This window comes from Colias eurytheme, chromosome 1, assembly GCF_061535395.1.
Source record: "Colias eurytheme isolate Ceu_HAF_F1 chromosome 1, ilColEury1 Martin Lab GWU primary, whole genome shotgun sequence".
Classification (NCBI taxonomy): domain Eukaryota; kingdom Metazoa; phylum Arthropoda; class Insecta; order Lepidoptera; family Pieridae; genus Colias; species Colias eurytheme.
The window spans coordinates 7,365,706-7,388,766 of record NC_142980.1 but is presented as its reverse complement, the minus strand read 5'-3'; the positions used below and the strand labels follow the sequence as shown (position 1 = coordinate 7,388,766).

At 32.4% G+C, this 23,061-nt stretch overlaps 1 protein-coding gene across 1 annotated transcript in view; it reads left to right on the top strand.

Moving 5' to 3' along the window:
* The first annotated feature begins 6,434 nt into the window (after positions 1-6,434).
* LOC149911082 (LIM/homeobox protein Lhx2-like) overlaps positions 6,435-23,061 on the top strand; it is a 30,070-nt gene continuing 13,443 nt past the window's right edge. The window contains exons 1-5 of the mRNA XM_090102606.1: positions 6,435-6,544; positions 18,357-18,598; positions 19,022-19,156; positions 21,236-21,469; positions 21,876-22,027. Coding sequence (XP_089958732.1) covers positions 18,516-18,598; positions 19,022-19,156; positions 21,236-21,469; positions 21,876-22,027 — 604 coding nt within the window. The 5' untranslated portion in view covers positions 6,435-6,544; positions 18,357-18,515. The remainder of the gene's footprint in view (positions 6,545-18,356; positions 18,599-19,021; positions 19,157-21,235; positions 21,470-21,875; positions 22,028-23,061) is intronic.

The window sequence follows — 23,061 nt, the reverse complement described above, 5'->3', positions numbered from 1 at the left end:
CTGAGAATCGGCCAACATCTATTTTTCATATGTACCACGGGCGAAGCCGGGGCGGACCGCTAGTATTATATAATATTTTTATTTAACGCCATGTTTACCGATACACAACTGAAAGTTCATGAAAACGGCATTAAAATTTAAATTGAAATACAAGCTATTGTTGGACGAAGGATGTTACGAGAAACAAAGGTCCATTGTAAAAGAAGCGGCTATATAGTAATGCATAAATATTTTGAAACTGTTTATATTGTTTTAATATAAATTGAATATTTTCCTGTAAATTTTATTGTTAGCGCAACGTGTTTACGAATGAGGTAAATATTTTCAGACTTATCAGCAATAAAAGTTCATCAATGTCATTTACTAATTTAGTTTTTCCTTAATTTTGTTGTTTGGCTTAGAATGAATATTTTATTAGTGTGGTAGAGCTTATCACGAGGAAAATAACTGGTGGTCTAGTAAAGTTTTTGTTTATCTTGTACACGTTTCCTTATTTAATTGAGGGCAATAGAGACGCAACGTAATGATTTAGAAAAATAAAATTTAGTCAATCAACATTGTATTATTAAATTATTCTAGCAAATTGACTTGTAAAATATTACTATTTTTATAAATTTTTCCAATAAACTGAATAAAACAAAAATCGTAAATACAATTTCGAGGAAAAGACAATACCTTTTAACTTTTAAGAAGCTTTTTAACGATTAAAGCGTCTAGACTTGACAAATTATCTAGAACGGTCTGGGAGGAGGATATCTCTATTATTCGATTCATTACAACGGGTAATTCTCAATTTTCTCTTTTTGTTTTCTATGTTTTCTTCGATGATACTTCGTAAGCTATAAAATAATGGGGAACGTCCGCGTCTAAAAACAATTACCGGAAATGTATGAAATCAAGGAATAGGCATGACGAAAAATTTTGAAATCCTCTTCCATAATGTGTGTATACGTTTACTATACAAGAAAAACCCTATATTTCGGTAATATACTTAAACGAAGATAAAAGCCATTTTTCAAAAAATATTTATTAACTGTGCAAAAACTGCTCGCAGGTGTCATGGCGCAGTAAAATTTCTGATTACGAATTTTCGGCATAATTTTACAAAATGCCGTTTGTAATACAATCCGTCTGCGACATGTATACACACCCCCCCGTCTTGCGTACCTTCCAATATCTTAGATGTTTTACATTTCCGATTGCTATTTAGGAAATGTATAGATTTCCTAGGAAATGTGTATAAAATAATTTATTTCACACTTTTCCGTGCGATTGTAGGAATTACATACATTTCCGTTAACATATACATTGTTTTAAGTTTGTTGCAATTATTGGAAGGTACCTACCTACATGAGAATATGTGTCACCTGTTCAGATCGATATCAAAGATGATATGTATCTAGTAATTATATTGGTAATTATCCATTAGTTAGACGATTTAGAGGTCGTAGAAAAATGGAACTTGAATTAATATCATTTTGAGCTCTTTTACATTTCTAATTAATTTAAAATTGCATGCATCTGCATAAAAATTGAAACAACACACGGGAGTTATAAAAAAGACTATTCCTGTATTGATAGCATCGCAGTGTTAAAACAACTGAGCTTAAACAAGTGTAGGTATGTGTTTCGTTAGGATGTACTGTAGTAGTATTTGTGGTCATCTACTATTAGGTATATAATTTGAGTGATACAGTCCTCCAATAAAGGGGTTAAGCCATAATCCACCACGCTGGCCTTAGATATAGATCATAGATTTGCTAGAAAGTGTCACATTATTTTAGTGGGAAATAATGTAGTAGGTAGATACTTTTAGTTGAATTTACGAACTGCCAATAAATCAATAAAAAGCTATCATGTTCTATTTCATTAATAGTCTTCATAATAAGTTCAAGTCGATATTGGCTTACCAGGAAATATACATGAATGATGAATCGAAGCAATTACTAGATATATCTATATTACTAGCACAATAATCCTGTAGATACCTACCCGTAGTTCGTTAAGCCTGGATACATTGCAGTTTATAAAGCTCGTATGTAAGCAGGCTTCCGATTGACAGCTGTCGGTCATTGTACCTTCAAGTTGTCATAAGAACAGCCTCTGTCTTGGCCTCTGTGCATCATAACTCATAGCAGCATGAGAATTTCGAAAAGGCAAACCTCGCAATCCGGTCGGCATCGGCCCTGCTCACAATGAAGACTTGTTTTTATACCATCATGGTGAAAGGCGGGTCCATAATTGATATTAATTTCATGAGGTAATATTGAAATAAAAACCCCCGGCCGTAGCGGCCGAATGATGACAAGATAGCCATGTTCTGTTTTTGCTACAATCCCGATTAATACTCGATTATTCCGCTTCGTTTATGGTAGTTGTACGTGACTTAATATAGCACCACTGGCCACTACCTATTTGTAAAGTATGAATCCGTTGTTAATTTATTTAGAGCTCTATCAATTAATATATAATACTTTTCTTACGTTGCCAATAAATAACATGGTTATCTTATTTGTCATTGTGTACGAAAGTGCAATAATTATTTACAAATTAGTGTAAAAATAGCGGGTGATCTATTATGTCGTATGTTTGGGATAGAAGTGGCGCCGTCAGTCAACGGGGGCGTAATAATTGTCGATGTAGAACGAGATGAAAGCGAAGGGGTTCTATTTTAGGCACAGATTTTAGGCAACTAGATAAGCGACGACACATGTCCTGTTTGATGAGCTTTACCTATTGCAAATATTATCAAGTCCTTAAACGTATAAATCATGTATAAATATATCATTAAAGGTACTTTGTCAAAAGGATTTATGAATCCACATATTTCATATTAGAGTCATTTAGCATAGTTAATATTTCAACAGTTTTAATCATGAGATGCGACCGATACCTACGTTCTAAATGAAAACAATACGTTATTATAACGATGGGTCACATTAATAAAATTTATTTTTCAATGGCAGCGACCGTGTGTGGTATTTCTAATTATTATAAATCTGTCGGCGATGTTGGGACGTGACATTGTGTAGTTTTATTTGTAAAGAAGTGAGTAAATTCACACGAACAAGTGTTAGGGATGTTAATTATATGTTTTCGTATTTTTCCTGGCAATGAATTCGAATGTTTTGTTGCGTATCTGAAATATTGAGAGAGTGATTTGTTGTGTACACAATTGTTTTATATTTGTATAGAATTGGATTGGATTTTGGATAAAGAGTGCTGATTGAGATACATATTTTGATTCACAAAACAATGAGAAATATTTTTATAATATTGAAATTAGAAAATAGGTAAAAAGCGAAAATATTATTTTAGTATCACTCAAAAGCCATATTTATCTCTATTTCATCCACATCATTAAATTACCTTGTTTTTTAATTTGATTGTGATAAGTTTGCAAAATTTCATAGTTTCTTTATTATAACATTGTATCGCTTAATTTGTACCACGTTGTCAATACACAAGCAAATAAGCTAATTAGATGGTAATATTATAAAGCGTATTACTAAAGATTAGTTCTAGTTCCGAGCCACTAATGTAGGGAAATTAGACGTACTACATACACACAGTACAGTACTATATTTATTATAGAATTATAGCATAATAAGGTGAGGATTCGGTATAGATTAGAGAAACATCGATATGCATTAATATACAGGGTGTCCCACTGTTGGTATACTAAGCCCAAAGGAGGTTATAGATTTGCATACGCTAAGTACGTAAAAAATACTTAAAAAATTCCAGACGCATTTTTTTTTCAAGTAGATGAATTCTTAAAACTCTATGTGTACACCCATAACAAGCAACCCGCCCAACTTTGTCACCAGCACATGAGCTATCGTTTAATATTATGTTTTCATAGACAAAATGCTCACATTAGAGAAGCGGTATATGCCGGCTGCGCGAAGCTAGAGAAGAAAACATGGATTTTCAGGAAAAATTTAGCAAAAAATTTTTGACGTAATTTTGTTGTTTAAGTATTTTTTACGTGATCAGTGTATGCAAAACTACAAGTCTCTTCGCGCTTAGTATACCAATAGTGGGACACCCTGTATAGCGTACACTCTGAACTGTTTCATCGTGATTATGAGTGATTTACGGTTTGAAATTTACCACCTCTAAGTTCGTGTATTAATGTAGGTATGAATATTATTGACTCTACATCTGTTTTAAGACAAATTAGTAACTTTTTATTGACCTTATAATAATTCAAATTATTAAAGAAAGCTTTGCTGGTATTATACTGTATTATCTTTATTCACTTATTTACTTTTTATTTATAATAAAAATCTTGATATAGGTATACTTAAATAAAAATGAGTGGAACAAGTGATTTGTGTGTTTTTTTTAAACATGTTAACTATTAAATTCAGTTCTATTACCTAAGAGGTAACATTACAAAGCATAAGTAAATTAATAAAAGATATAACTTTATTTTTATACTTAACTATGTCATTTTCTTGTGTGTTATTCACAAAATGAAATTAAATTTGCCCATTTATTAATCGGATACTGAACTAAAATTATAAATGACAATACAACAGGTTACATGGTTTTTATTTATTATATTACCTATGACTATTGCGCTAAACACTAGCAAAACCAGTTTCAGATTTTTTTGGTAGATACAAAAAAATACTATTCAACGCTAGTTTAATTTCTTATTATAGGTATGTTATAGAATAAACCGTCAGAGAGACACTTTCTTCCCAGTTGCAATGTTAGACAGTGGCGCCATTTGCCACAGCGGGGATTAAAAGAACTATGATATTTACTGTTACTTCGACAGACTCTATATTGAAAATAATTATTTGAATTGCCAAATGTTCACTGATTTTCATTTTTCTAATCAAAGTAAACTGTATGTGGGTGAAAAATTACAAAGCTCATGCAAATGTAGAGAAAATATATTTATACATGTTTATAATTTAATTTATGTAAGTACTAAAAATATATATTTTTACATCAATATTTTTATTTCAATAAAACACAAGGAATTGAGTTTTACATAGTTCGTCTATAGATGGCGCTGGTTGAAATTTTATTTATTTACCATTCTAATAGGAGACTCATTCCCAAACTATATTTACCTTTGTAGGTATCCATTGAGGAAAATCCGATAAAATATCTATAAATGTCCGGTAATTTAGGTAAAGTTTAGTTAATTATCATTGAGTCGATGACTTCTGTCTATTTTTATCTACTCAAAAATAATAAATTCAATAGGGTTGACTTCTATAAAAACTTGCCTATATAGTCTTATATTATCTGTGCCTATATTTAATTATTATCATTACTTGCGTTGGACACACTATACCTACTGAGAAATGATATATTGGTTCGTCATACGATATATTGTCATCTTCAAATTGCATTTTGGTAATGATGTGCATGTACAATCTACTGTCAACCATTAATTGGTAAACGTATTGTGTTACCTACAATAGCATGAAATCAATATTATATGCATTTGGATTAATTACTGTAACTCGAGGAATCGAATTGAATTTACTTGATAGCCAAGTACATATAGGTAATTATTTCTGTTATAATTATTATAACAGAAATTATTATTTTCTTTCAGTCTTCTATAGGTACCTAAAATTTATTGAAACACCAAAATGTCATTTATGACCGCCTCCTTGGTTGACGCGTGAGCGTAGAACCGAGGGGTCCTGGGTTCGATTCCCGGTGGAGACGAAGAAAAAAAAATGTCTCGGTCTGGCAGGACACAGAAGGCTGATCACCTACTTGTCCCTAAAGAAAATCGATCAGTGAAACAGATGTATGAATAATGCATCTGCCCCTTACCCCACTACGGGGACACGGGACTTCACTACTAAAATGTCATTTGTAAATAAAATAATATTTGCCTAGTAGGCTAGTAATATTATTGTACTGGCAGTAACGATCTATTCCTGGCTTATATTTTGTCATTTGTGTAGAGTTATTCGTATAATAAAACGATCATACAAGAGTATCATTTCATAACAAAGAGTATCTTTTTATACTATTGCAGACTCCGGAACTCTATCTCGCATTTAAGCATAATCGATGCTCAACCGCGTGGAGGCATATTATACTTAAACTTGCCATTTCATAACATTGATACTTTTATCTTATAACTCAAATCAATTCAAAATAAAATCACGCCTATATCCACACCTTACAGTAGCAAATATCTAACTCCGATTTTAGCCATAGGCCGTTTTGAACGACGTCAATTCGAACATTTGAAATTAATTTCAAATAGCGAGCACATGTCATCTCGCTCTGTGATGTCAATTTTCGAGAACGCTGAAAGAGACAAAATGTACGAACCAGTTTGTATTCAGAACCACATGTGATGAGGTGACGGATGATTGGTGTACACTGGGAAAGAGGCGTGGCAACGTCGCAGCATCGTTTCGCCTCCTCAGATGTCCGACAAACTCTTGCAGTGCCGCGTTCAAATTTCGAACAGTTGAATGCGTATTGTAACTGTTTGGCGGCAATTTTAACGTGCCGCGCGACGTTGCCACTTCGCGCTTCGAATTAGGAGGTAACTAATTGAATTACGATATTTTAATACTCATGCTGCTAGTAGCGGTTGTCTTAAGTGATATGCTGTAGTTATGTTAGTAGCAATGTCGATTTAATTCCTTCGCTAAATGCGTGGGTTGACAACGTGTTTAAACAAACGTTAATTTATTGGATCTAGTGAAAATAATTTCGTTTTATGGGAACTTTCGAAATATTCTGCGAAAATTTTTCATTACATTTTATTTAAAATAAGATTTAAAAATAATCACATTATTTTGTTATTTTAGAGTGGAACATTTTTTAAAATTATTCAGGATAGTGGCTACTGAATAGATAAGAACAGAGGTGAGGTTAGATAGAGTTTTTTTTTTTTTTTGACGACTTTATTTTATAATAGTTAATCTCACTACCTATTTGGACAAATTTGAATTGAAAATTTGAGTTAAGAGTTTTGTTTGAGATTTTGAAATTTAAGAATTTTGGATTATGAATAATTTAGCTCAGACCAATAAAAATTTTATTGGTCTGAGTAATTTAGCTAACTTTTTTTTAAAAGTGCATCCCTTACTCTGAGTAGGTACTTACTCAGCTATTATCTCATGTTCGTCTATACCCACCACAGATACCCACTTAAATAGATGTCTATACCTATCTACCTAGTACCTATAGGTAGATAGAGATATTTTTTTATTGCGGTAGGGAGATTAACCTTTTGAACGCCAATGACATCTATAGATGTCATGCGCAATCGTGCCCTGTGCGCCAACGACACCTATACATGCCAAGAAACAGATCATAGATAAATACAAAATAAACATATTAAACCTTTACTTTTCCGTGTTTTATTTATACAGTTTATGAACTGAATCCCCAGTTATTACATAATTGTACACAGTAAACAAAATTGCCAAGTAGTTACTCAAATATTTGATGACAAAAATTAACTTAATTAATGGCTAAAAAAGCATGTTCTCTCGCGCCAATGACATGTATACGTGCCTACTAGTGATGTAGTGTAATATTCAAGTAACTTCATTAAAATTTCAGCGAAATTACTCTAATTCGCTTAATTTTTGTAATAACTACAAAAAAAATATATAAGCTTAGTCACTGAGAAAAAAGGTAAATACTACATTCTTTGGTATAATACCATATTGTCTATATTGTGGATATTGTTGATTTGAATATTTTCCTTTTCGCCAATCATGCGCATCCCTAGCACAGTATCGATATGCAATCCCTTCTGCGCCATTGACATGAATAGATGTCGGACTGGTGACGTCGTAAGCGCGTGCCGTGTTGTTAAGTGCGGAAAGTTGTAAAAATATTTTATCGAGTATTGCCGAGAGTGTGAGTGCCTTTATTAGAATATTCTTATGATACAAATTGTCGCTATGTCATATCAAAATATGGTAACCTACATATAATTAGTATTTGTAATAACTCAAGTATTAAACTAAATGACTGGAAAATAAATATGTAGTTTTAGAGCTATTACGCACTGTCGACAAGTCGACTGTGTGACTTACTATAGTATAAATAGGGGCTTGCGCACTGTCGTCGGAGTAAGTCCAGTCGCCGGCGACTGGTCGACAGTGCGTAATAGCTCATAATGCAATTCCCTTTATTTAAAGGTAATAGTTGTTTTGATATTTACAAATAAACACTCCACAATAATACCTATAGTTCATATAAACTTAATAAATAAACTCGATAAGTTATAATAATATACAGCTACACATCCCTAATCAGAAGCGAGAGATTATAAAAAAAAGGATGGTTGCCCGCGCCATTGGCATGTATACATGCCAATGGGGCGTAACTGATAGAGAATAGTGCTGTAACTTGCTGCAATTTTATATGTATTTTTGTATCTCAAAAGGTTGATTTTTTTTGTTGATAGTTGCTATTTAATGTGGTCTTAAGTTTTTACAGTAGGAGATGAGGTTAAATAAATATTATTTTTGTGTTATAAGCTGTTTATTCAAATATTCAGACGTGAATTATTATGTTTATCGATAACATTTTGGAATCCCTACTATTTTCAAGGTTATCTCATTGAATTTGTGGCTTGGCGTGGAGGGCACGGCGATGCGTTTTTGCTCTGGCGGTCAAAAGGTTAAGTTGTATTATTAATCTGAAGTAGGTATCTATGGTTATATACTAGGTATATACCGATAGGCTTATATGTAGTAATAGAAAAAAGGATACTTAACATGTTTTTTTCTCAGAATAATAATTTTATCAATAGGTAGTAGGTAGGTAAATACCAAACTTTCACTTGCTTTGATTTCTTTTTCAGTAATAAATTATCTATAGGTCTTTTGTGGAAATTTAAGCAGATATTGATTACAAAGCCAGGATATATTATTACCATGATTTTCCAAACCTAGGTAACTAATTACCTAGGTTTGGAAAATCATACCAATATATGGAAATACCTAAGTATTTCCATATTGCTATTTCCATAGTTTTATTATTATAACGATGTAGGTAAATAGAAATAAAAAAATTATATTGAATTTGTAGTGGATGTTTTCAGGAAAATAATTCATTTTGACATGGGATTTTTTAAAAGAATATAAATTGCCTATTCGAGTAGAGAATTTCAATTACTTGTATTCACGTTTTAAAACACTGTTAATTTTTTGATGACGCAGTAATTTTCAGTGTAAAATTGACTTTTACCTGTCCCAAAAAATATTCTTACTACTAAAAAATATTCAATTTTTATTCACATAAGAATCTATATATTTTTTTACACAAAGAACACACATCCCGACCTCAGATTATACCTAAGTATGTATGTACCTACCTAACTACTACAAAAACACTTACCTACAAAAAGATCAAACGAAAAATTTCACTTATCCACTTAACATTGAAAGAGTAAACAAATACAAAGTCGTAATTCAGGGAAGATCTCGAGTATTTTTGTTCAATTGTATTTAAAAAATTACTAGAATACCTCCTACAGATATACATAGCAATATGACATAAGCCGCGTTCACATTGTAAGCGTACCTACACGAATTTAGTAGGTATATACCCAGTGTAAGCTCACTGTCTCACCCATTCAGTAAGTAAGGCATTCTGTTGCTGGATACCAACATGTAATTGAAGAACACTTACTGGCTTGTTAATTACAATGTAAACTCTTGTACTATGTCCCTTAACAATCTAATTACCTACTCGTGCGAATGTAATTATGTAACAGCATACCTATAAAAAGATACGGATTATAAAATTTATTTCACTTACCGTCTTGCGTTAATGTGGGGCTTAATGCCAGAAGGGTATGAGAGATTTAAAATAAACACGTGTGTAATTGTTGCAAGGAAAAGAGATTTGTTTAGACTAGACGATCGAGTCTAAAACTGTATGAGAGTTGCCGCTTATCTCGAAGTGCTAAGCTGTAATTAATCTCAAGGCTTAATCCGTTAATTATAGTTTTCAATGGCAAATAGTTTGAGAGCTTTATGCAGAATTTAATTCTCTGAATACATGGTATGAAAGTGCTATTAATGTCGACGTGGAGTTAACATTTCGTAAGCTACGTTAAGTGTCCAAAGTTACAATTTTAATTACCTATGAGAGGTATATTAATTACGTTTATTTTGCAAACAAAGAGTAAAATGTATAGTAAATATTTTAAAATGTAAAATACGGCATCACAATATTTTGGTTCATTTTCTGAAGAAGCTTAAAATCGTAATTAATCCGACTCTGATTCAACACCCACAGAGTATCGAGATGCTTGTAAAAACTGTTAATATTTTATTTCGAGAATTTTGTGTAGGTGTTTTTTTGTATATTTTTTTGAAACTTCTTTATCGGGTTTGGAAAAAAATTTAGTGTACTTAACATTTTTTCGTTACGCGTGACATTTTTCCGTTACGCGCCATCTTTTTCTTATCCCTACCACGCGTGATTCGACGTATTTCTTTAAAGTCTTTAAATTATTTTTTGAAAAATAAGGTCATAAAGAAGTTTCACTTCTTACGTGTGTAACTAGTAGGTACACGCACACATTTTTTTATTTAACTTAAATTTATTATTTTTACTTAGAAATTTATTTATACTTAGAAATATTCTTCACCCTTTCATGATATAGATATAATGTATTTTAATTTTAAAGTCGGTCAAGTAAATCTACCTATTCCCTTTAAAATGACTTTTAAATGCGGCTTCTCTCGTAGTCCAAAGGAATTCCCATGGGAAAAGGATGCTTCAATGTGGTAAAAAGTAGCCGAAGTCACTTTCTAGCTTCCTTACTTACTTACCTTACTTTATCTCTGCTGCAACATGAAACAAATAGAAACAAACACACTTTGATACAAAAGCATTATTTATTAAAAAATATTAAAAGCAATAATGATTCATTGCTACTTAACATAAGCACAAGTAAAGCTCTCACTTTCATATATTGGTAGAGTTTATATGAAAACCTTTGAGATTAAATCCTCATTTATAATATCTGTAAAGTACCAAAACTAGCTGTTTACTTCATAATTACAGATTCAATTGACATCCCTTTCACTGATACCTACATTCAAAGTCGTCCTAACCTTGCTATAACTTTACTAAGTTTTTGAAAAGCTCATGATGCAAATGTTTTTTTTTCTTTCAATTTTATAGTCGTTCATTTTATAGTTGGGTATTTATTTTTCAAGTAATAAATAATTGTGTTTTAAGGAACTTTACAATTAATTAACATAGTGATGTCAGTGTACCTTTTGAATCAAAATTATTATTTTTCTGTATTTTGACTCAAAAGTGCTTCTAAGCCAAGGTTAGTTTAAAGAATTCAAACAGAAATTGAGTTTATTTGAAAATATACATTTAATTAATTGGGCACATTTAAAAAAAAAAAAAACATTTTTTTTTAAATACGATATGCGCGAAAAAAGGTTGAATACCGTATACACCAATAATATACTCAAACTGAATCACTCAAAAACTCAAACTGAAACTAAATGCTAGAAATTTCCTTGATTCCCGCGCGTTTCTCTATACCTACTAGTACCATTAGTACCTATATGCCTTAATCGTTCCGTATAAGCTTTAGTTTTCTCGGAATATGATGGCGGTACCTATTGAGAAGATTAATAACTCAACAATATAATATCCAGCCTTTCGACGCGTGTTAAATCCATCCACATCAATGACTTTGTACGTGTACAAATAATCTATATTACATAAAATTCGAAGAAAAACTATTTTCCTAATTCTTATCTTCCCCTATCTTCCCTTTTACTCGTAGGTAGGATGTTGTGTCATACTATTAAGTATTAATATAGGTTGATATGCCACATTTTATGTACCTATAATTTTTACTTGTATCTTTGTTTTAAATCTTCTTATATTATATAAAAATGAATCGCAAAATGTTTTGGTAAGCGCATAACTCGAGAATGGCTGAACCGATTTCGATAATTCTTTTTGTATTATATTCCTTGAAGTACGAGGATGGTTCTTATGTAGAGAAAACGTAAATATGTACCACGGGCGAAGCCGGGGTGGACCGCTAGTTTATAAATAAAACTACTTAAAGTTAAGTCAAACATAAAAATTATGTCTAGTTTACTGTCAGTTACTATATTCATGTAGTAGTAGCAAACTATTAGTTTTGAGTATAGTAGGTACCTAATGATAATACTGAAAAAAAAAAAGTAATTAAAAATATTAATTAATAAAATCGCAGAACTAATACAGCTTGGATAATACATATAATAAGAGACTATAGACATAGCATTTATACACAATTAACTAAAAAAAAATATATATATATATATATATATATATATATATATATATATATATATATATATATATATATATATATATATTTTAATTATTTTTATTAAAAAAATTATTAAAAAATTATTTTCAATTTTTTAAAATATTTTTTTTAATAAATTTATACACAATTAACTAAAAATAATTTTGTCTGAATGTTAGTCGAAAACAAGTGAAATTAAATTCAAACAGTGAAACTAAATTGCGTTGCGTCCTGTGAACAGTGAAATAGGAAAAAAATCCTCGAACACGGTTTGTTTTCGTTTCACAGACTGATAATAAACTTTTTATTTTTATTTTTAGCCATTCCTGTATTCCCTTCCTCGTTCTCTCGTTAATAATTAAAAAGTTACTGAACGTTTGTTTGGATTTTTTGATGTTCGCAGTCTTTTGTTATTTTTTATTCAATAATAAACAATTGTTATTTGCTTCGAACAGTTCGTTTAATTCTTGACATTATTTGAGTCAGGTGTGTCCCGTTTGATCGAGACTTCTGTAGGCTCTGATTGAAAAAAAAAAACCGTGAATTGTAGCACAATTTAGGGAGCGTATTACAACCAAATAGGCATTAAATGGGACAGGTATTATAATTTTTTTCTTATCAATATACTTAGACTCATTATATCGTGCTTCTGTAAGCTTACACGTTACCCGGGTGAAATATCATTACATTCAAAAATCTACATACGCGAATAAGCATTCCGGTATGTCATAATCATAAAGTTATGATTCCTCTTTGGTATTAAGTACAAGAGTCTAGAGGTCCGCCCGTGGTACATATTTCGCAATAAAATTCCTTTAAAATTTCCTTTCTCGAGTATCAAAATATCTCCATACCAAATTTCATGCAAATTGGTTCAGTAGTTTAGGCGTGATTGAGTAACAGACAGACAGACAGAGTTACTTTCGCATTTATAATATTAGTATGGAAGTATGGATTAACGATAATGGCCTGAATTTTACCATCTCTTTACAATAATATAGCGTTGTTAATGTTATGTAATATTAAGCCTACAAAGAGGAACATCGATAGGGTTTATGTAATGTCAAACTAATCTGCTTACCGCCAAGGGTTTTACCATAGCAACACCTTTGATTTGGCGAAATACGCGAAGGTGAAATAAATCCTGAACATAACCTTTTTAAACATATCAAAGGATTCAATATAGCTACATAATGATTAAACATTGCTAACAATAATTAGAAATCACTTTATTTTTTGTCCTTGCATATTCTGCATAATCACAATAATCCATAATTTATGTATCGTATGAATTATGTATTTAATTGATAATTTATATTGTTCATATTTACTCAAATACCTTATAAATAAATATATCGTCATAATTGTCACTTAGTCAATGATATATTTTTTTCATACGTTTTATGTAAGTTGGTACCTAATACAATTTTATGGTAGGATTACTTTGACTATTACTTGTCTCATGACATGAAGTACAGTAGATACTCCCAAACTGATAATGCGCATAGAAAAATTCGTCACTTTTCGGCAACTTTCATATTCCCCGAGCCTCCGAAGACGATATGTATATAGAGTGGATAAATGTATTTTCTTCAAACATAGTTTATTAGAATTATGAGTTTTATTGTGATTTTATTGTAAAAGAGATAAGTAACGAAATTTGTTTCGATAATTCAATGTAAGTTAATAGCGAGGATAAGCCACACGATTGCGAATATATAATATATTTTGTTGTATTGATTTACTTGGAAAATTCTATACTTAGAACTATTGAAGTGTCTTACTGAAGCTGGCGTAGTGATGGATGTATGGAAGGTTGAAATAAGACAAAGTTTATATTTAAAAAAAATATTTTCAAACACTGGTTTACATTTAAATTGTGAAATCTAATCATTAAAATCTCAGTCCAAAGGATTTACAGAATCAGGGATTATCTCTTTCTCTGATATCGTAGAATGATCAGAACTTTCATTATGCGCTTATTAATGTTCACTTTCCCCACTGCTATCTGCTACCTGTGTAAATAATCATTTTACCGGAAAATTCAACTTTGAAACAAAACTAAGAAGGGTATGTAACTGGTAACTGCAGATCTATATAATTCCATACAGAGATAATACGTGCGGTCACCACCAATATATAAAGACGACTGACGGATTTTTGATTTTTTTTACTGACAGGCTACCGTCACCTATCGCCCGAATTGTTTTCGAATGTGTATGACTCTGAATTGATTCCTATTTATTTCGAACAAGGTGCAAGATGCAAGTGCATTGTTTAGGGCACTTACGATTCAATGATTCGTGGTGATTCGGCTATTTCTGGAAATACGATAATTAGCGAAGATCTGCATGCGCATTATTAATTTTGGAGTACTTACTGTAGGTACTTTTGACAATTCAAATAGCTAAGCTTCTAAATTCTATTGCACAGGATTAAAATTCTGCATAACTTCTAATAACATTAGTGTCGTAGATATCACAGCGTTATCAGAAATAACAAGTCGCTCCCGGAAAGTTACCCCATTCTAACCGCTGGGTTTTCTTAGCAACAAGCGCTCAGTTCTCGCATTTCGAAGGGAGTGGTGAGGAGGGGAGTCTGCGAGGGATTCCGCCCAAAGGGGTCGAGGGCGTACTTTTTGCAACCCTCATTCGCGCGAATGCGTTGCAGTTGCAAATTGCGTACTCCAATATTTTATACGTTTCCCTCCGTAATAATTTCGCTGTAAAGTGATTTGTATAGCTCTAAGCCCAGTGTGTGCACATAGAACTTTTTCAATGAGCTGTAGTGATAGTGTTTTAATGAAGCAATGTTTTTATTATGTGACACTTAATTATCTCCAGGTAACGCCGAGATTTAATTATATATTTTCAATTTTGTTAACGTTTTCCTTTAGCCGCTGTGCTGTGTAATTACAAAATATTAATTTCAAAAGTCAGTGAGTACACAACGATATCTATAACGGAACCGAAACTTTAATTATATGTCGATAGTAAATAACGCGTATTGCTATTAATAAAACAGAACAAAAGAACAGTAAACGTTACGAGTTTATTGCACTTAATTTTAAAACCGAAACTTTAGAACCCCGATATCGAAACCACGAGTTAAAACGGCCATAAAACTATTAACGGTCAGCGGTTAATAAACGCAATAAATGATAAAATTTTAGGAGTTATTTTGTTTTTGATTAGATAAAGGTTGAAACTTTTATGTTACGAACAATTCCTGTACGGCTCGCTTTTTCTATTTTTCTGCATTTATTGCCCATCGTATTACAATTACGTCTTTATTCATAGTCACGACATACCTAATTGGCTTTATTTCAACAGAAGGTAAGGAATTTTTTAATAGAACCATTCTGTGATTTAGTGTAGAGAAATAAAAATGCAGAATGTATTTTATAAATTATCTTATGCAAATTATGAAAAAAGGTTTATTGCTTTAATATTTTCAAGAATATAAGTACCTAATTGTTATTGTTATTTCCAACCAACAACCAACCCCCAAACGGAATTGAGATAAAAAATATTGCGTTAATACTGCGTTTTATTATGATTAATTCGTTATAATGCGCGATACTTTAACAATTGCACCTGCTTATGAAAAACTTGATCGCTCCTTGAACTTAATGTACCACCCACTGCTACCGACCCAATAATATATACTTTAGTAGTCACATCTATTATAGTTTTAGAAAAACCCTCCATATATTACTCATTTCTTCTAATTGTCGATTGTCGAACTTCACACCCCCGTAGGTACAATTCGTACCTATAATTTTGTACGTAAGATTTCATCCTGTAATTAAAAATGTCAGCCCGTTACGCACCGTAAGCGACGGTATGAATTACATTTAATTAGAATCGTATAATTATATTATTTATGACCAGTTTTGTCAGTTTTAATTAGCTATATCACAAACTTTGTCGGTTTTTGTGGGTATCAGCTCGAAGACTTTCAGTAGTTGCATTCTTTAAGTGCTACCATGACGGTAACATGTCTCTTGTACACGATAAGTTATTAATTAGTGATCCATGTGCATGTGGAAACGTGTGGCAACAATGAGTCATAAATTTGATATATTTTTTCTCGAGTGAAGTCTGAAAAATTTCATTCCTAGTAGAATAAAGGGCATATAACGGAATAAAGATTTAATTTATGATTTATTGTGAACAGTCGGCTAGTGGTGGGATAAAGCCACCGGGAGTTGATTCTCTTGGTGGGTTTTAATAATTTGTTATCGCACCAAATTTTGGGGTACCTAATATAAAACTTGTGATGAAAAATGTCAAGTTCTCTCTATTAAAACTCAGCTCAGGAAAATATCCAAATTTAATATCTATGCCCTTCGAATTCCACCACTCCAATACTATCTTTATTATATTATTCTCTATAATGTTATCTCTCCAAACTTACCTATAACATCCGAATTCTCAACATCAACGTCACAACCGAATTCCTGTGTAGAAATGGACTCTCAGGTCCATTAATTTTCTCAATATAATTCCAAAAAATCGATGCCGTTAATTAATATCAATATCATTGAAGTTATACCTAACTACGTGGAAGTAGTTATTGAATTCCCGTTTCTAGCGTACAGAGCTATTCATGCAGTTAGCACGACAGCATATATCGCTCGATTGGTCATTTACGGCCCTGCAAATTGCTATATTAATTGCCTCTTTGTTACGCTTTGGCGTTTCGCAGCCTATTCATGGAATAATTCCCGTGTAAGATTTATTAAATTCCTTTTGCTGTTGCAGTGTACCGAGTTTACGTGGAAGTTGGTACGGTGCTGTTATTTTTGCATTATTTTTTATTCAAATTAGTAATTTTGAAAATTTTACGTGTTCTGAATTGGTATTGTAATAGTATAATTGCCTTTTTTAACAGTGTGTTCTTATCAAGGATTGTAATTTTTTTATTTTGCAGTTTTCAAACAATCTCTGCTGATTAGTGATTACAAAGGTATTTCAAATTTAGATTTGTTTAGGTATTATCTCATTGAAAGTCTGATGTGAACATAGTCTAAAATAAGGACTTTATTTTTCTTTAATTAGGCAAATAGGTACGGCTTACGGCTTAGCGTGGACGTGGCAGTCACGACTTTCGCCTTGTGTTTACGAAAAAATTATCTGCGACAAAGACAAAGATTCTATAGAAGAGGATATTAGTTTTAAAATACGGTTGGAACATTTTAATTAATAAATAAATAAATAGCTAAAAATATAGCCCATGGTTGTTCCCACAACTGGTAGGTACCTAAATAGGCAGGATATGTCATATGAGGATACAGTTAGTTACTCAAATCAAATAAAATATACAACAAAAACAATTAGAACAGCTATGATCAAATTAAGTAAAATATTCAAAAACAGTATTTATTATTTATGATGATTAAGATTGTTCTGTGCGTTTTTTTTTATCATTTTATATTTTTACCAAGTAAAGGTAGGTAAATATGACTGGAACATAATAAAACCGGTATCGCAATATAAACCATTGAGATTTAATATTTGACATAGCAGCGCAGGAGCTGATTACAAAAAAAAAGACGAAAAAAGAACTAAGTTCCATTGTCTCTTCCAATAAAACGGCGGCGCAGACTTGCACAGGAATCTTTAGAAAACCCATTGTATACTGTTTCTACAGTCAACAGCGGAGAATAATAAATGATATGCTAAGAGGGAACACGCTATGTGTTCCCGTTTATATGGAAACCATACAGTTTACAATTCAAATGTAACTTGCAGAACATATTTTATTGTGTTTTTCTTTCAAATGTCAGGACATGCGTATACATATTACAATATTCATGTTGCCTCTCTTTTTCAACTTTTTGCGACGCGCTTGCTTATAGATACGAAAATTGTGCAATTTTTTTAATTAAAACTTTTAAAGAAAATCGAATAAATCAAATTTTTTATAAAAAGTAAAATGTTACTTCAATTTTCGATCACACATGATATCTTGATGGTGAATCATATTGCAATCATATCTCATCACATATATACCTAACATTGTATGTTTTGTTGATTCCTAACAGGTTCCATCCATAAGGAATCCAGCCCTGATTCAATCAAGCAAAAACATAACAGCTATGTCTGTCCCAAACTCCGTCGAAGAGGGAATGATGCAAGATGAAATGAGCCTTGTTATTTGAGACAAAGAGTCGTGTCCAGAAGGCAGGACGGATCCAGAAACAATGCTCAAGGAGCGGGAGAGCTCGGAGGGGTCGCCCGCTACCCCTGACGAGTGCGCGGGTTGCGGGGGTAGGATACAGGACAGGTGAGATTGCCAATTCAGCTGTTAACTGTATATTTATTAACTCTGCTATTGAAAACGTGGGACTACGTACGAAAGCATACACAAATTATCAAACATGTTAATGACAGAACAAAAATAGCTTGTTAACAATTAACACAATGACGACGTCTGTTATGGTATACCGTATTTTAATTATCTTCTAGCATGAATGTTGATTAAGGCTATATTGGGTTTAATTGTTTTAAGTTAAAAAAGATCACTACAAAAAGTATCTACATTCTTAGCAATTCTTAAATGTGTTATCTTTTTGATCTTAGATCATTAACGCGTAGGATATAGCGTTCTTTTCCTGTTTTTTAAGTAAATAAATTGTTTATTGTGAAAATTTTAATAAATTTTACCAATTAAAACTATCTTTTGTTTGATATTTCAATGTTTGTACAGGTATTATCTCCTCGCTGTAGACCGTCAGTGGCATGGTTCCTGCCTGCGATGCTGCGAGTGTCGTTTGCCTCTGGACTCAGAATTAACCTGTTTTTCGCGAGATGGCAATATTTATTGCAAGGAAGACTATTACAGGTGAGAATTTCAGTGATCTCAGTATGTTCTAGAATTTTCCATTAAGATTCTTCCAGAAAGATGTTTCTAAATTGGGAGTGATAAATTTAGATATTTGTAGAGGATGTTTATAGGTATAAATCCTCTTATGAATATTTAAAGCATTTATGAAAATACCCTTTGAGTACGTCTAAAACAAAACAAGATTTTCACAGTTGTGATTTTAACAAGACGCAATTAATTAGTCACTCATTCAGTGAAACCGGTCGAAGGTAAGTTATTTTATTTAGGTGGTTGACACAGGTAAGCCTCAAATATCACTGAAACGGCGTATGTTCTCCCAATATTTAGCGGTTGGCGAAACCTTAATTAACCAGTCTCTGATGTTTTCTGCAACTGCGAAAGTGGATAGCAAATAGCGAATTTATTATATTTATTCAGACGTCATTATGGTCGCATTAATTATTGTGCTAGCGATACGATATTCCTTTAAATATTATGTATTTCAGGTAATCCAAAACGCATTTAACAACTTTTATTCCACGTTATGGAATATTGTATTAACCTTTTGTTTTGTGGTTTGTACAATTATTTTGTAAAAGAGCCAGTATTGGTTACACTCGTATAATGGAATTTTCATTTAATTAATTGACGTAACTTCATTATGGTTTCAGGATTGTTCAACAATCAACAATATTATCGTAATTGTTCAAAAATCTTATTAGTTTGATTGACTATGGCCCTCTTCGAAATTTATGCCATTTTTTTATTTGTTTTATATATGAAAATTACCGTGTAGCCGTATGTAATGCTTATCGTCAACGATAGCTAGTGATGATTACCCAATTATACTGTGTACCTACTATACAGTATACAATATACAAGTGAGTCGGACGCACATTGTGGCAGTTGTCACGTGTCAACTCACGTAATTATGGTGAAGTGCGTTTGTACTGTCCGTCAAACCGAACACACTTGTGAGTTTCACACACCTGTCGAACCAAATACATTTTACATCTGTTTTTGTACTCGCGTCCCGCTACACTTTACCAGGAAAATGATATACGTGATACTATTTTGCACTTATGCACCTCATTTAAATGAAAATAGACGAGCATGTTAACTATGTTTGTTATTCGAATTTTCGCTACGAAGATGGGATGGTCGTGAAGTAATTGCATTTTCAAACTATTATAAGTCTGTATGGGAATACAATGTGAAGGAAGTGTGATCGTTTTTGAGCAATTCATTTTATTTTATTACGTACGTATTTTCAATTTTATTACGTACAATCGTCTTTAGATGGCTACATGTTGCGTTCTATATTGATCAAATTATATATACCTAATATAATTTGATCAATAGATTCTTTTAAATTTTACCTAAAAAAACACCTGCCTAATCAAAAGTAAACTCTCTTACATTTTTACAAAACATAAATATTTATCGACTGTCATCTCTTTTCCGATATAATAATAAATTTATTGACAAATTTCTTGACATAACCGCACCCTCAAGTTTGGGTTATTACACCATATGCCCTTAATAAACCGAGGGCCAGTGATTGTTTACCAAATTATGTCAGATTTAACCCCTAACGTCAACAATGTCAAGAATTCCATATGCTTTCACTGATGCACACTAACCCCAATGTTTAAGCCACTATGAGCTTTCAATTGTCACACAATAATTATAACCAATAAACATCAGCCCATATTTATGCGGAATACTTAACTTACAACCATGCAAATATTTAATCAAATAATAAACCATTCATCATTAACATTAACGATTATTATTTATCATAAAACATATAAGTATAATAAGCAATACCTACTTTGCAAGAAATAGAATACCAAATCATTAAAAAATATCTGGTTGTTGGTCAATAATAATTATTCATAATTTAGAGCGTTATTTGATTGACTTGATTAATAAACTAATTCATAATAATCAGGCAATATTTCAATCGTTTGCAAATATTAAAACTTGTATCTATTTGCATAAATAATTCCGAATAATTAATTATAACATAGCAATAGACACGTTTAGAGGCAATTATGCCCTGTTATTATCACAACGGAGGTTCATTTGTTCCAGACTGTTCTGTGTGAAGCGCTGCGCTAGGTGCGGGAACGGGATTACTGCCAATGAGCTGGTGATGCGAGCCAGGGACATGGTGTACCACCTGACGTGCTTCACGTGCGTGGCCTGCGGCAGCCTGCTGTCCAAGGGTGATGTCTTCGGCATGCGAGACGGCCTTGTGTACTGCAGACCGCACTACGACAGCGCATGCTTGGACGAATATTGCGACGAGGAGATGAACATGTATAGGTGAAGTACAGACAATATCGTCTAATGAGCGCTAAGCGTAATTAAACACGAGGTTCAAACCACAATTATGGGATGCTATTCATTATCATCCCCGGTGCTCATGTTGAATTTAATGTTACATTTATTTGATGAAATTGTTGTTACATTAAATATTGAAACGTGTTGTGTAGGTGTTGTTTTGTCGTCGTCAAGTTAATTGTCGATTGTTAAGCTTTTCTGCACGAATTAAAGTAAATAATAACAAAACAGTTCATCGACATCTAAATGCAACTTTCAATTTTTCTTCTGCAATTCTCGGTCTTTAAATGTAGGTACTCTACACTTTTATAATTTTTATTCGGGAAATGAAAACGCAAGCGTTCAATTAAATTCAACATATAATATTAAGCTTATATTTGTACTACAGATGTCAAGAAATGCATAGTGAAGGCGATTCCCCTTCTCAGTACTACTCAGGTGGGCCAAGCCAAAAAGGACGCCCAAGAAAAAGAAAAGTCGCCCAAGGGTCTCCTGAAGACATGCAAGTACAAACTATGAGAATGGCGAGCACAGCATTAGGTAAGTCACGTTTCTTACTTACACCAAAGCTAAGCCCTGCGAATATATATTTTCTTCTGCGAATTTTTATTACAAAGAATTACTGTAATTAAAAACCGTTTATTCATTATACTTTTCGTCTAATCGAAAGCTTCTTTTAGAAAGCTTATTTAATTCCCTCATTTCGTAATTCAAGTCTTCGCTTTTTATTTTCCTTTGAGACGTAGTTCTTAGATGGCCACAGAGAAAGAAAAAAAAGCCAGCCAATAAATAAATATTGGTGTATTACGAACGAGCTTGGGGAAATTTTCAGTTTTTGACAGTCGTTTAAAATTTATCAGAGACCTCAGAAGGGAAAACACGACGATTCACTCGATTCATCCCAGTCCGACCGTAATCACGACTAATGAATAGATGACGCGCTGTCAAAAGTGGTATCGTCTCTTTCCCGCGCGCTTTTTTCCACTCAGGATAGAATGAGAAAAGTAGGGTCGAAAATGTTCAGCCCGTTCTTGGGGTCGTTTGGATTATTCTTTGTAGCGTTGAAATACGAGGCACTCGTCGAGGTGAATTCAGGTTGTGTGACTTCTCGACCCCGATTAATCATTGCGAGCCTGAATGGACCATGGAACGTTACTTCGTTATAGCAGTCTAGACGCAGCGACAGTTGTATGGGATGTCACTACAACTTTTGGCTGCGTGAAGACACGGTTGTTACGTTTTGCATATGGACTTGGCACAATTTTGAATTTTGAAAAGTTGTATAGGTAGGTACTCTCTTTTGATTTGTAACCTTTAAACTAGTTTTGAAGTGTTGGTTTATATACTGATTATATAAAACGAGTTAATACTTAAAATGCCTGAGCTTTGAATGAGCGGCAGATGTAGTACGTACTTATTAGTTATTTTAATATCTAGGTACCTATAATCATAATAGTTTTAGATGTTGTACAGATTTATTTTAATTCTCCTGGGTATTGAAGGTATATAAATTACTTTTTTTTTTTTGGAATGCTAAAGAAGTATCCCCTAGATAGAATATATTTTTATCATCA